We start from the raw sequence: 15,884 nt of genomic DNA, 5'->3' as shown, positions 1-15,884 counted from the left end.
ATAGAAAAGTGATTTATCTTTTTATAAATGACAGAGTGTAGCAAACACAGAGAAATAGTCTGACATGCTGTCAGTGATAAACTGCTAGTCATCACAGTCCATGATATCAACTAATAACAGATGTCAGATTCTGCCCCTACATTGCATGTTATTATTTTATTCTACTTTATGTTTATATTGTACAGCGTTATGATAAACTTTATTCCAGACTCAAGTCCATATAAGATACATACAAAAACACAGACAATGTGTGATTTTGTTGTTGTTTGTCTTTTTATTTTATTTCTGCCAGTGCCATACAGCAACAATGCTTGGGGATTGAAAATACTGTAAGGATGTCACTTTTATAGAATTGGCTTCTTTATTTTATAATATATGATTAATGTCTACATCAACAAATGTTAACCATAGAATCGTATCAAATCGTATCGAATCGTTCCTACACTGTATCGAATCGTATCGAATCGTATCAGTCCTACACTGTATCGAATCGTATCGAATCGTTCTGTATTAAAAATATATCGTTTTTGAATCGTATCGTAACCCGTGTATCTAGATACGTATCGAATCGTCTATGACAGAGAGATTCCCAACCCTAGTAACTGCTGTAAGTAGTCGGCCGAAACTAACAGACAGAGGTTGCACTGAGTTACATTATGATGCATTCAAGCTCTATTCAGTAAAAAATGAATACTGGGTGAAGGTAAGGTAAATTGTAACATTATGATGATGTGTCCAAATGTAATCTTGTAAAACTTAGTTTTGGGTGGGAAACCTGAATAAGTACAGCTGTTTGAAGGCGAAATGTGTTGTGTCTTCGCAACCATATAAAATAGATAATAAAGAGGGTATTATGGCATATTGTATATAGTATAAATGCTTCAGAAGCAGTTATTGAAAACGATGTTTTTCATGTGAAAGAAGGTTGTTATAAGGGTAGTTTCATTTATGTATGTGGTTGTATTTGTGCTCATTCAAAGGTAGTGTAGTGGAAAACTGAATGACTTAAACACAGTTCAGCTACTTTTTTGTAATGAAGATTTCTTTGTTTGCCTGCACAAAAGAACAAAAAAATACAACAAGGACAACAAAATAAACAACAACGAAAAAAAACATCTGTATTTGTATCAGCCCAGAATTTCACAGTCGATACATCCCTAATATAAATGGAAATATGTAGACAACTAGCTAAATTGACATACGTTACTTGTGATGTAGTTAAGTAGAACACGTTAAATTAGCCTAATTATGCTGTCTATGTTGCCTGAGGCAAATGTCAAGCTGACTAAAAATGACGCAAGCTGAATTGAAATGACCTTCTGACAGTTTTTCTTTTAGTTGCAGTGGTTGTAAAATCAGTTTATAAACTTCATATCTAAGCCCTGCTTTTAACTGAACAAACAGCAGTTGCAATACCTGTGAAGAGCAAAAACCACATATATGTTTACTTGCTGCAATGTAGTACAGTGTATTTTAATACAATGTTGAACCTGGCTCTGCACTTTCTTGTGCTTTGAGCTTATGTCCTTATGCTGAAATTGACTGGAAATCCACATTTTATAGCTGATATTGAAAAAAAAAAAAAGAAAAAAAGTTTTTTTCCTGGGGAAGCATGCCCCGCCTCCCCCAGAGGGTTCACATCTTTGTCCCCTTTTTCACCTCTGATGAGTTTGCACCCCTGAAGGACTAAAAGCCTGATGTTGCCTATTGCTCTGTTGAGTTATGTTTCAACTTGTTCTGCTGCCATCAAGTGTCCAAAATATGTATTAATACAGCCTTAACTTAGTAGTCGTGAACTTACACTTTGTTTGTGCCCCACCATTTTCTAATTGTGTCCTAGAAGGACACACTATTGCAGATTCATATAGACAGATTTAGTTCTCTGCCCAGCATCATTTCACCATATTGTAGCTATAATGGATGGTTGTTTAAGTTGTGTCCCTGCCATGTCTTTAGAAACCTGGGCACAGGTCTGTGCTGTCTGTTACCTTTCAGGTATATGTAAACAATGAATGGGTGACCAGCATTGGTGAGGGAGGCAGTTTTGGGGAGCTGGCTCTGATCTATGGGACCCCTCGTGCAGCTACAGTCCGGGCCAAGTCCAATGTCAAGCTGTGGGGCATCGACAGAGACAGCTACAGGAGAATATTGATGGTAAACTCTACAGTCCTTGGACATTACCAAAAACTTATGGGAAATAAGGAATTACTGTGGTAATGCCATTAATTTTGTAGCAAAATGATGATTGGGATGTTATATGAACTTTTTTTTTTCACTTTTAGGGAAGCACTTTGAGAAAGCGCAAGATGTATGAGGAATTCCTCAGCAAGGTGTCCATTTTAGGTGAGAAGGCAGCTCAACAGTTTTTCATATTGATGGACTAGACCATCTTGTTTTGAAACAAAAGCTGTTGTTGATCTGATGAGCTAAGTGTTGCTCCTGAACAGAGTCTCTGGATAAGTGGGAGCGTCTGACGGTGGCAGATGCTTTGGAGACTGTGCAGTTTGAGGACGGCCAGAAAATTGTGGTGCAGGGAGAGCCTGGTGATGAGTTCTTCATCATCCTGGAGGTACACAACACCTTTTGCAAACGCTAGTTCACCGATACCCGTTAGTACGGGACATTGGTTTTGGCTGGCAACATTCTTGTAAATATATTTTTTTGGGCATTTTTTGCCTTTAATGGACAGGACAGTTAAGTGTGAAAGGGGGAGAGAGAGAGAGGGGATGACATGCAGCAAAAGGCCACAGGCTGGACTTGAACCCAGGCCGCTGCGGCAAGAGCCTTGTACATGGGGCGCCTGCTCTACCACTAAGCCACCGACACCCCAGCTGGCAACATTCTTTGGTGTGGTACCCTGTTAAACAAAATATATTGACAGCTGAGCCCATTGCACTCTAACTAGGTCTACAGCTTAGCAACAGAAATTCTTAGGTTTCACCTAGTCCCTGGGTGAGTATTATTGGTATGATGAATACAAAAAAAGCAGAACTTCATCACTCACATGTGATCACAGATACTGAGGGCCACAGTACTAAGTTGTTTTGTCTGTAGTGACTACATCTACGAGGGTTGGGGGGAAAAAAAAATCAGTTCTCAGATGCATCACAATGCGGATGTAGACAATTCTGCATCGGTTCAAAAATGTCAATAACTGATCATCTAAATGTTTATTAATAACGTGACTGCCCTTTCAACGGAAAGGGCAGTGCAGCACCTAGACAGTCTATAGCCGTGCACAGGTTAGAGTTAACTTATAATTCATCCTCACAAAAGGCAGCGGTCGCAAGTTAAATGTTATAAATTAGTTTTAGATTTGTAATATTTTGTGGGGGAAAAATTTTATTCTCCAACAAGTCAAGGCTGCTTCTTCAGCCCTGCATTCCTCCATTAACATGATAACAGTAACATTAGTAACATTAGATATTTTCTGGCAACAATGAGATGTATGATGAGTCCACCTGCATCTTGGACCTGGATTTTCTGAAAATTGCTTTTGATTTTGGGGTTGCGCAGTTTAAGATGTGGTTGTTGTACTGTCAGGGGACAGCAGCGGTGCTGCAGAGGCGGTCAGAGGACGAGGAATTTGTGGAGGTCGGCAGACTTGGACCTTCAGATTACTTTGGTAAGTCAGACAAAGCAGGTCACCATCAGCAGGTTGATATGCCTGTGTGAATGTGTGAACCTTGGATGACTGGTTGTTTTTCCTGTGTCCTTCAGGTGAGATCGCCCTGCTAATGAACCGGCCCCGTGCTGCCACTGTTATTGCATGTGGACCCCTCAAGTGTGTCAAACTGGACCGGCCGCGGTTCGAACGAGTCCTTGGTCCTTGCTCTGACATCCTTAAGAGAAACATTGAGCAGTACAACAGCTTTGTTTCTCTCTCTGTTTGAGCTTATCAGCCCTCACACCCCCCTTTCATCCACTGCAGAATCCACTATCGCACCTCTGCTTAAGTTTGCTACTTCTAATCTCTGTTACATGTTACCACACCCACAACTCCAAACAAGATGACTTCAACACATCTGTTACTCTTTTTATTTGTTTCATATTTTTTTAATGTACTCAGTAGATGTGATTGGTTGTCTGTGAAGGTTTTGAGCCTCACCTGAAGCTGTGATCCCTAAACCCAGAAGGTGTTTCACGCACACTTTAAAAGTGTCACTAAAATTAAATAATGCCTTATGTATGACTGACTGCCTTCACACTAGGTGGGTTTCCAGCCACCTATTTTTTATTCACATTTTCAACAATTGCGAAAAGAAACTTGAATGGAAACGCCAGAAATTTGAAAAAGGGCCGAAATATCGGAAAAAAGTTTTAACGCTTGGAGGGGGTGGAAAAGTCAGCGTATCGATATTAGGAAAATGCGACTTTTGGCAATGGAAACAGATTTAGCGAATAAACAATGACGTAGGCTACTGAATCCTACTTCTACTTAACACACACACCTGTGTGAACTTAGAGAGAGGTAATTACTCCAGTGTCAGGTGAGTGTAGGCTATTTCACAGTTTACCTGAATAGACTGGATGTGTTGAATACCGCTGCATCATGTGCGCTGCCTGGTGTACCAACACAGACATCACGGCATTATGTAGGCTACGCTGACAACGCTGACATGAGTGTGATGAGAGCTCTCGCAATAGCCAAGAAGTTCCCAAGGAATCTCTCCATCTCGCCGTAGTCATGGATGTGCGGGTAATTGTTTACATCAGTTGTGGACATGAGACGCTCTCAATGACGTCATCTCACGACGCCCTCTTTTTCTACGGGTGTTCTTTTGCATTTTATTTTTCATGAGAAGCGCCACCTTCTGCTCGACCTGTTGACTCCCAATACTCGCAAAACAATAATGAATGGAAACGTGCATAAATTTGCATTTTCTTTTGCGCATTTTCACAAAATTTGCTTAAAATTTGCGATACATTTGGATGGAAACCCAGCTACTGATTCACTGTGAATTCAGAGGTCAGTTACAATAAGAGCTTATCAAAACATTTAAAGATAGTGTCAAAACAAGACTATATTTATAGAACACATTTGAGAACATGCTGATAAACGTTGAAAATGTTAAGATCATTAAAATGGGAACATTTATATAAAATACTCAGATGGATTCAAGTAATCTAGACAAAATCTAAAGCATTATGCCATCACAGTGAAATGTTTGGAGATGAAATAGCTGATGCAAAAAAAAAAAGAGCCAAATTGGGATGGGATATGAAAGTGCATGGAAATAGAGATAATGTAAGCCAAAGGAATACACCAACTCCCAAGATAACTATTTGTGTTTTTTGGTGGTGAAGTATTCCATTCCAATGTTCCACTGTTTGAAAGGGTTAACAGTTAATAATGACCAACCCAAAATGTAGTCATATTATCATTTTTGCAGTACGAAGTCACAAATGTTGACAGTGTGAATGCACAGTTAGTAGTTTAAGCCCTGTTTACACCAAACCCTTTCGGTACAGTACCTTCGGAACCAAAAGTAACCCTTTAGACATGATACCTAGACCCTCGGTCTGTTTAGTGTTTCCACCGCAAACAGTCCTCTTAACTGTGGGTGGGGTTGTTGTCACTCACGGCTTTGTCCAGTACTTGCTGTATTTCCTGTATTTTCACTGATGACACAGATGGAAGTCTGCACATCGTTTATCCTCCATAGAACAGGGTTGCACGCCAACATTTTCAGAACAAAATAGAACAGGTTGGAGTGAGAGTCCTTCCCAGGCAAACGTAGGGGTTTTGTATTGCAATAGCCCACCGGAACGACGCTCTGCAACGCCTTTTTTTTTTTCTCTAAATGAGGACTAGAATTTATGCAGTTCACATAATCCGGTCAAAATTAATATATATTTTTAAACGCTTGATGATCCACTCATTCCTAAAAGTGCATGTCAGTAAAAACCAATGGAATGGTCATATTATAAATTAAGGTGTGCTGATGGATTCACGTCATCAACTCAGGCATTGAGTAACATTACAAGTTAACGTTCCACCTTAAAAGTTGCCGACAGTCGGCCCAGTGAATGAAGTTATTTTTTCTCAGACTCCAGCTGCTGTGAGAGGCAGCAAAACATCCTTTCATTTTATAGTTACAGTTTACTAATAAAACTCTCCACAGTATGAACAGTGGTTACATGAGCTTCAAAACCTGACACAGCTCAGCCCTGAGCAGAGCAACCGTCCTCTACTGACCAATCAGACTGCAGTGTTCACAGCTCCACCTTTTAGTACCAGATCTGTGTGCTAGGTACACCAAAAGAGGGGGGACCAAACATGGGGACGGTAAGGAATGGTTTCATCGGTACCATCCACAACTTTTCACATTGGAAACAGAAAAAATGCATACTGAAATGAACTAACTGTACCAGACTGCTTGGTAGAAATGGGGCGTTTGTTTGCTCTGGGATCTTCAGTGTTCACAGAGATGTTGAACAAATAGTTTCATGTTGACTGAGCAGGCTTTATGTTTTTGACAAAGTATGCCAAAAGCTTTATCTTTTTTTTTTTGCTGCTGTTTTTGTTGTTACGTTTTTACCATGCTAGCTGTGAGGGGTTAGAGATGGCAGTGTTGGTCCGTTGGTCCACCGCTGTGGTGTGGACTGAAATATCTCAGCAACTTTTAGATAATCTATTCATGTCCCCCTCAGGATGACTCCTAATAACTTTGGTGATCTGCTGACATTATTTTTTGCACCATGAGGTCAAAATTTTGCAGATGAATGACATTCCTATCATCCTCAGCTGTACTTGCTAATTAGCAAATGCTAGCCTGCTAGCATATTAAACCAAGATGGTATAAATTTGCTAAACAAGTTACCACTGACATTGTTAGTGTTAACATGCTGGTATTAACATTTAGCTCAAAGCACCACTATGCCAAAGTACAGCCTGCCAGCTGGTATGGCTGTATTCTTGTTTTAATTTAGTTTTAGTTTTTGTTGTGTTGGTATACCTTGTAGTCATTACATGGGTAAAAATAGGACAGCCTGCAGGACAGGATCATGTGCAGCACAGGCATGACATTTCAACAATGTATTATGTGTGCAGCATACATTGTCGCTGATAGCAGTTAGCAGTGTACTCAAAGAACAAGAACAGCAGCTGAAATTATCAAACAATGACAATGAGATCAGCCGCCATATTAAAGGGACGGTAAATGATTATTTCCATGTTAATGCTATTGTTATTGTTTATAAAGTACTGCGTATGTTATGTCACACTAGAGGCCGACGCTCTTGTGTTTCATGTTACACCTATCACGCTCTTTTAATTCTGTAGTGCTGGCATATTGTCTAATATCACACACTGGAGTGGAATGATGCTGCCATTGTTTGGCTCTGTGTAAAAATGCAAATGTGGCATAAAGAAAGGGACTATAGTGCAGCAGCTCTACAGTGTTATCTTGGTTTAAACAGGGCTAACCTTTGACAGGAGCACCACCATGAGCCATACACCTACAGTATGGAGCATGTTTTTACCCAGGAGGAGAAATAAGAAGTAAAACAAAAATTTTGAAAAAAAAGAAGAACAATTAACCTCCAGTTTAAATTGGGCTTTTATTTTTATTTCCCATTTTCTGTTATATGATTTTGTTTTCTCTGTACCCAACGCATTATTTTAACTTTCTATTTAAACAGTTCAGGTTCTCAGGTAGTTTTAAGATTGCTTTTTAAACATGATATCATTTTTGTAATTTTTAAAAACATAATTAATGAATAATTACATTTTCAGTAACACTTTCTCTTTCTGTACGTTCAAACCAGAAGCTTCCAAAGAGGCAAAGTCTGTTGTGGCCGCTCAAGAAGCACAACTATCAATATTTGTGGCAGCTTTGGTTGCTCTGGTCGCTCATCATGTGAGTCATTGAACGTTCGATCGTGCTTGTCAATTTAAAGGAGCTGCAAGGCGGACTACTGGCTTGAAGGCAGCGTAGTTTCTGCTTGCTGTTGGCCAGTCAAAAAGCTCATAGTTGGCCTACACAAAGTTATGTTTGGTCATGAAAACAGAAAATGTATGTCATCCCATTCAAACCAAGCAAGGAAGACTTGCATGCTACGTCTCAACATTAGCCTGCAATTCTCTCCTCTATTATTAACAATACACACTTAAAAACTCATCAGACCAACCAAAGCTCCCAAAACACTGGATCCTACATTTACCATAATGCAACTCAGTATCATCTTTTGTTTGAACCTTCTGTGCCTGGTAAATACCCACAGCTTTTAATACTCTCTCAGGAATATTACCATGTTTTCCTACAGAACCCTTAAAGAAAGACGCCAGAATCAACAAATGGTAATATCTTCTTAACTGAAGCTGTCGTATGTTTGCCTAGAATGTAAACTGTCTAAAACTTTACTTGAATCAGAAACTGTCTGCTCATTGAATAAGTAAAGAAGATTTTCAGGTCTGGATACAAACTCTGGATACTTTAAGGCCCAGACACACCAAACTGACGCCAAAGAACTAGCAGCAATGTAAGCAGGCTGTTGCGTTACCTCACGTTGCCATGTCTTGGCCAAAAAGTTGCACATGAACACACCTCAAAGACTACAGCTGATGGTCAACCAGCACGTACGTTGTGCCTGCATGAGAGGATATAACTCTCCACACCAGCAGACAGCAGTAGAATATATTTGTCATTAAAAAAAGGAAAAGATGAAGACCATCTTGATGCTAGTTAGCCAGTTAGCACATTAACAACACAATTTAATTTTGAAAGAACAGAGCATATTTACTGTGCGCCAGTGAACAATAATACGGCTAAAGAAAAATAATCTTACCTTAAGCCCAGGAAATGACCAGAGTGAAAGAATTGTGGCAATATCTTTGGTCATAGCTCTACAATAGTGGTCCACAGTGATAGAGGTTCAAGGATGGACGTTGTCACGGTCTTGTGATCAAAGACAGCCTGAGATAAAATTCTGACAGTGTCGTAAATTTGGGAAGACCATCTCACAGTGTGACTGCTGTTACCAACCAACAGAAATGCAGCATGAAATGACGCACTGATCAGTATGACAATGCTAAATGCCAGTAGATACAATAAATACACTTTGAGCTTTCGGTCACCACCCAAAGCTCTACCCAAAGCTGACCTATGACCTATGGCCTAAATAAGACTTCTCCATGGGGTGGCTGGGCTCAGCCTTAGAGATAGGGTGAAGACCTCAGACATCTAGAGGGAGGTCAAAATAGAGCTGCTGCTCCATCATATTGAAAACAGTCAGTTGAGGTGGTTCAGACATCTGATCAGGATGCCTCCCGTTAGCAGACCCAGAACACAGTGGAGGGATTACATATCTCATCTGGCCTGGGAACCCCTTGGTGTCCCCCAGTTGGAACTGGAAAGTGTCACTGAGGAGAGGGACGTCAGGGGTGCTTTGCTTGGCCTGTTGCCCCTGTGACCCAGCCCTGGATAAGCGATTGAAAATGGAACAGAACATTTCCAGCTCTCGTTGCAAAATCGGCATGCCAATGTGGCCTCTTTCCCCCAGCCACGACCGTGTCTGCACTCTCCCCCTCCTCTTCGTTTGACTTTTTTTTACACACGTAAATGCCGCCACAGCAAGGGCACGATTCATGTTTGTTTGCATTTTTCTCGTCACTACAGCAGCCTAGATGGATGATGCAAGCTGATGAGGTTTTGTTCTTGCATAATGACGATGATGGACGTTGTAGTTTATTAGATCCATGTCGCACCATGTAGCTTGTGCTAAACTTACAAGATAGCTAAAATCTCACAGTCTGGAGGAGGCTTAAGTAACAAGTTTGTTTTGGTTTCACTCCCTCTTGACTTTAGCTCTTTGTTTACTTTCCTCTCTTTCGTTTCTCTTCTTGTGCACTGAACTGCCAATCAGAGGGATTTAATTTACTGACAGGCTCTGTCATTACAGATTCAACATGCTGAAAAAAGCAGACAAGGGCCAACGAGGCCAGACACACCACAAAGACTAGGGCGACAGAGGTTCACTGATGGCCCAACATTGACCAATGGCTGACCGTCAGCTTGGTGTGTCAAAGCCTTTACAGATTAAGATACGCACTTGAGTTGGTACCAGGAAAGTTTGGAGGTTCATACCCAGCCCTATCTGACAAATCTTCAAGGAGTCCTCTAGTTAAACCTGTGTATTTGATGTACAGTATGAGAGTCAGAGTGTGTGTGTGTGTGTGTGTGTGTGTGTGTGTGTCCTGGCCTTTGACTCGCTGCTGATGCTTGTAACTCTGTTTTGCAGTTATTTGTCTCTTCTTCTTTCATTTACTCTGAATATATCATTACTGTAGTCCAGCCAGTGGAGACCTGTAGTTAGTTTTGGCCTTAACATTGATTTAGAGCTTGTCATTTATTGACTTGTTTAATATATTTTATGATAAGCACCCAGTGTTAGATGTCTCTGATCTGTTATGTTAATCAAAGATGTCTTAATTCAGTAGTGTTGCACCCACGTGCAGAATGCTGACTTGGTACTTTTTTTTTTTTTTTTAAATCACCTATGTCTTATTATTTTACAGTATTTGTGATTCACTATATGATTAAAACGATATCAGCCACAGCTGAGATAATGAGTGTTAATATGTAGAGCTGTCTCCTCTCAGAAACCTTGCAGTTTCTCACTGACCTTTCAGTCAGACCATCAGTGTGGAAGCAGAATAGAGCAGCCTGCAGTGAGGCATCAATGAGTCTCTGCACAGGATCATTTTTCTAAAGTTTTTGTGCCTCCCTTCAGATTGACTGCAGTGATTGTGTTTGTTTGTCTGTTTGATATTTCTCTGAAGCAGGGGCGGAAATCCCGGGGGGGACAGGGGGGACATGACTCCCCCTTCAGTAAAGCTGTAATTTTTGAACAATGCAGTAGTATTTATTGAAAGCACAATGTAAGCGATGCTCATTATAATCGCGCAATAATGTGCTATTTAAATCTTAAAAGATTTAGTCCCCCCCTCCCATTTCTTGTAGTGGTATATCCCACACTCTTTCCAACGGGNACGTGCAGTCTAACTGACAAGGAGCGGTCATTACGCGTGACTATTACGCACGGTTGTGGCGGAGCGGCTCGTATGGCTACCTGTCTGTAGGCTCTCCACCTGTCAGTGAGACAAACATGAAAGCCGTGCAGACGAGGAGCGGTCATTACGCGCGACTATTACGCACGGTTGTGACAGAGCGTAGCTAATGGGTACCTGTCTGTATGCTCTCCACCTGTCAGTGAGACAAACATGAAAGACGTGCAGACGAGGAGCGGACATTACGCGCGACTATTACGCACGGTTGTGAGGTGCGCAGCGGCAGATCTCACAGCACACTGTTTATAAACCAGTTTACCAGTTTAATTGCAGGAAATGTTTAGTTTTAGTTTTAGTTTTAGTTTAGTTAGTATAGACATTCACTGTGCCTGTTGGAGAGATAGAGAGAAGATTAAAGCGTCAAATTGCGGTAAAAGATGCTGTATAAAAGACAGGCAACAACTTTTTTCCTTGTCCCCCCCTGGAATTATTCTCTAAAATTTTACTGTTTATTGTCCCCCCCAATGGGATTTTCACCCCTGCTCTGAAGGACATCCTTACAGAAGATTAAGCAATAAAGAGATCAGTGTTTCCATGGTGTTTCATTGTTGCCTTATCTTGAATAAGTTATCTTCTAATATAAAGACAAAAAAATTATATGGTTTGAAAATCATTTAACACAAGTTTAAACATTGAGTGCAGATATACAGTGCATTACTCTATATTATGCTAAGGTAACAATGTCCATTGTATTGGGATCTCTCGTAAATCCTAGAGGGGATGTTTTACTATAAGCCCTTTGGAGTTTCTTTTGTTTGTTGTTTACTTTTGTTTTTAGCTTTTGTACCAATAAACAAGACTAAAAGTCTGCTATTATATCTGGATTAGATACAGGACTACTCTGTGTTTTTGAAGGGTTTCCCATGCTTTAGATTGTAGAAAGTCCTCTTTACAAATAGATGTTATTTTGTATGATGGGTTTGTTTTGTTTCCAGCTGGTGGGGTGCCCCAGAGGGGTATTGCACAAAAGTAGAATAAAGAAATCCTGGATAACAGAGCAAGCGCGGCTTGACCTAGTCTGATCGGCGCATCTTGGCTTAACTGGTTGCACGTTTGCTGAGCCAGGATGAAAAGGTGCGGCTATGTCAAGCCAGGTGTTGATAGTTGGAATAATTGCCCGTTCACGGCATTCTTAAATAGACCACGGGATCGATCACAGAATCACAGAGTGGAAAATGGATAAGAGTCGCGCTTCCTATTTTACAGCCGCTGAGCAGCAGCTCCTAATGGAGTCATATGAGGAGGTGAAACACATAAGAAAAAAAAGGCAACACCAGTAATATAATCAAGGGAAGGGAGAAAGCTTGGCAAACAATCACAGACCGGCTTAATGCGTAAGTAGTCCAAAAAAATGTACAACTAATAAACAATAGCCTACTCCACTGGAACTGTTCTAATTACAACTAAAGGACTAACAGAGTTAGTTACTTTTCAAGTCCACTAATTAACAGTTGTACACTTTGCTTTAAATGTGGCAAGTAGAGGTGCATGTTACTCAGAAAATGTAGAGTAGCCTATAATTAAATGCAAACAATTATCCATATTGTGTGTCTGTGTTATCTATTTAATTTACTTTTCCCATGTTATGTCTTTTTTGTCTATTTTATCTATCCACTCTTCATAAAGAACAAACTTGTCTGGGCAAAAAAGGACCTGGCAGCAGGGGAAAATAAAATACAAGAACAATTTGCAGACTGGTAAGTGACTTTAGTGTAGACAAATGAGGTGATGAGATGTGTTCGCTGACATAGTGAATGTCTGTATGATTGCAGCAGTCAAAAAACAAAACAAAAAAAAAAACGTTCTCTTCATCCTCTCAATTCTCGTTGCAGTTGCAAACTGTCATCTAATTCCTAAGCCAGAGGAGCAACGCATGTGTCAGCATCGTGTTTTCCTCAGAAGCTCCTTCGCAATCTTCATCCTATGCTTATCCAGTTTTAAGCTACATTTCAAGCTACACTTTCAGATCCTGGCTGCTTCCTCGTATGTTCTATCAAGGCAATATGTTATTCATTAAGTTTATTAGAGGTGGAGAGAGACTGAATTGAAAGCTGTTAGGCTCCTACTGCTCCTACGAAAACTACAGCGACCTTCAGGACCAACCAGCCTGTACTGTACGTTTTATCCCGTGCATTAATAATTTCCACTAAACAGCAGCAGGCTCCCGTAAGTGCCTGGCACTTATTCGCTCTCAGCCATCATAAGCTCCTCACTCAGCTATCGTTACAACATCACTGCCTGATATGAGACCAGGTGGGACACTGGAGCACGTTGCACGCTGTCGCTGCTCTGCAGTGAGACACAAATGCCTTAAAGGATAACTTCGGTATTTTTCAACCTGGGCCCTATTTCCCCATGTGTATGTGTGCGTATGATTCATAGGTACAACTCGTTCTAAAATTGGTTCAGTATTGAGGGAGGCGGATGCAACTGGAGCCGCGAAACGAGCTAAAACAGTAACGGGGGCAAATGCGTCCCGTATAAGTTTGCGCATTAGAAGTGTTTTTTTTTCGCCACTGACCGGTTCAGATCGCCAGTGCTATCTCTGTAAATAGCATAGTAAACGGTAATTTCGGTGGAATCGTGTCAAGGTTTTTCAAAATCCCGGGTAAATGGTAAAAGTTCCTGCGGTGGAAAAGGGGCTTATGTGTGTTTTCCCGCCTGTTTTCTGCTACACCTGTCTCGTTAGTCCTTGCCTGTTTCCTGAGTCTTCCCTTCACACCTGTTTTGTATTAGTCTTGTCTGCTACATCTTTGTTGTCAGCCTTGTTCACTCCTTTTGCCCATGTCCTCCTTCTCCAGCTGTGTCTCGTCCTTGTGATAAGTCTTCTGTGTATATTTAAGCAATATCACAGGAGAGGGAGTGACGTTGTACTGCATATCATCACGGCTGTGATTTGGTCATAGGCACGGTGCCGAAGACAATTACAGCCGTGACCATATACAGTACAACGTCACAACCTCAAGTGTGATATTGCTTTTATACAACAGTTTAATAACAGCTTAAACAGCAATGCTGAGTAAGGAAATGTTAACAAAAGGTGATGAAATAAATTATTTAAGTATGTTATGTAGCTCTGCGGAAAAAAAAAAACAGTTCCCCCAGTTTGTTGCCAGGCAATGCAGCACACAAACGCCAGGAACTCACAAGCTACTTTGTATTTACATTAATCTGCAACTGTGTGTTACACAGTAACCTCATCAGATGATCACTGATAATTCCTGGCGGTGTTTGCTTCATTTTTTCTCCTCTCCAGTTTGTCAAGGTCGGCTGATGTTACACAAACACACTTGGAGGTCTGCACAGAAGAGTCCTGGCTTTCCTTTTCCTCGTCCTCTCCTGACGACCACTCATAATTTAATTCAAATGTAATTTGAACAGCTGGAAGGCAGAACCGGACAGTAGCCTGAAAAGTTCATTCATTTATTTTATTAAAGATTTATAGAATAATGGCTGACTTTTTGCCAGACTTCGACTTTGTGGAGGAGGAATTTGATTTTGCAGAGTTTGATGGCCGCCCTTATTTATTTGAGCCAGAATACACTGACGAAGAGCTTCGTGAAATTGAAGAACGGACGAGGAGGAAAGAGAGAGGCGCAACAGGTAGAGGACGAGAGAGGAGGAATGGCTGCTGCAAGGCTGCGTAGCTCTGGAGATTGGTGGTGTACCTGTGAATGCTGTGCCCCAGTGCCCACAGAAGAGGAATGCCTCTGTTGTAAGGAATGGGACCGGTTGCAGCCTTATTTTCAAGGTCTGGATGTGACCGAGGACGAGACACCTCCACCTGGAGTAGTATCCAGCTGGGCTTTATCTAGAGCTTGCGAGATTTCAGGCACGGTATGAGATCGCTGCTTCTCGCGATATTTCGGCCGCGCTTTGGAAAGCGGAGCTAAATGGTAAACAAACATGGCAGCACACCGGTAAGGTTAAGACAACACGTTTACATGTCGTTTTCTATATGTTCTCTGACATTTATCCTAACGATATGAGGCGGTCTTTGTGGGAAAAAAAGCTTGTTTAGTGGACTAACTTTGCACTTGAAGTATGCCCGTTCACTTACGTTTTAACAGGTCTGACGCTACTATGCGCCCCGGCTGTATCTAGGCTAACGGCTAACATGCTAATTATTGTTTTTATGTCACTAGTCACTTGAAACAAATTTAGGACGACAGGAGACAGGTTGAAATAAACTGAAATTTCCCTTTAAGGCTTCACACCCACACAGTTTAACCCTATGGGCCCGAACGACGCATAGTGCTTCCAAATTCACACCTGTTCTTCGCTATTGATTTTCTCCGCGACCGTGCGTCATAGTGAGAAGCCACGCACATCACGTGAAACAGTGGAATTGTAGCTTTCCGAGAAGACCAAGCAATGTTTTCAGAGCGAAAAACAATGATAAAGTTACACTAAAATTATGTATAACAGAGCTTTCATACAGCTCTGCACACACATTACTCTTGGATGGATTACTCGTAAAAGCAGGCTCGCACAGAAATGCCACGCATATCACATGAAAGTGCAGGAGCAGAGCTTTCCAGTGATATCACACACACCATTGTGCTGTCATCCCATCATGCTATAAATCCAGATTAATTGTCTACAAAATAAAAACCTGACGAATTTCTTTACAACCCATTATACAGATCTTGTTATCAGCCACTTCATATAGTGAGGAATATCGTATCTTATCACGTCTTAGGCTTGCGTGTGTTTCTCCCTGTCTATCCACATTTGTAGTCCGGCGTTCAAGATGCAAATATCACCATATTGTCCAGTTGACACTCCATCAAACTTTGTATGACAAGACCAG

At 41.1% G+C, this 15,884-nt stretch overlaps 1 protein-coding gene across 3 annotated transcripts in view; it reads left to right on the top strand.

Annotated features, from left to right (window-relative positions):
• LOC126405395 (cAMP-dependent protein kinase type I-alpha regulatory subunit-like) overlaps positions 1 to 10,559 on the top strand; it is a 15,341-nt gene extending 4,782 nt beyond the window's left edge. For all 3 annotated transcript variants that reach the window (XM_050069121.1, XM_050069119.1, XM_050069120.1), the window contains exons 7-11: positions 1,996 to 2,154; positions 2,283 to 2,343; positions 2,448 to 2,569; positions 3,544 to 3,625; positions 3,721 to 10,559. In XM_050069121.1, the coding sequence (XP_049925078.1) occupies positions 1,996 to 2,154; positions 2,283 to 2,343; positions 2,448 to 2,569; positions 3,544 to 3,625; positions 3,721 to 3,893 (597 nt within the window). In that variant the 3' untranslated portion in view covers positions 3,894 to 10,559. The remainder of the gene's footprint in view (positions 1 to 1,995; positions 2,155 to 2,282; positions 2,344 to 2,447; positions 2,570 to 3,543; positions 3,626 to 3,720) is intronic.
• The last annotated feature ends 5,325 nt before the right edge of the window (positions 10,560 to 15,884 follow it).

Source organism: Epinephelus moara, chromosome 18 (genome assembly GCF_006386435.1).
Source record: "Epinephelus moara isolate mb chromosome 18, YSFRI_EMoa_1.0, whole genome shotgun sequence".
Lineage (NCBI taxonomy): Eukaryota > Metazoa > Chordata > Actinopteri > Perciformes > Serranidae > Epinephelus > Epinephelus moara.
The sequence above is the reverse complement of the archived record's forward strand: the minus strand, read 5'-3'. Positions and strand labels throughout refer to the sequence as shown.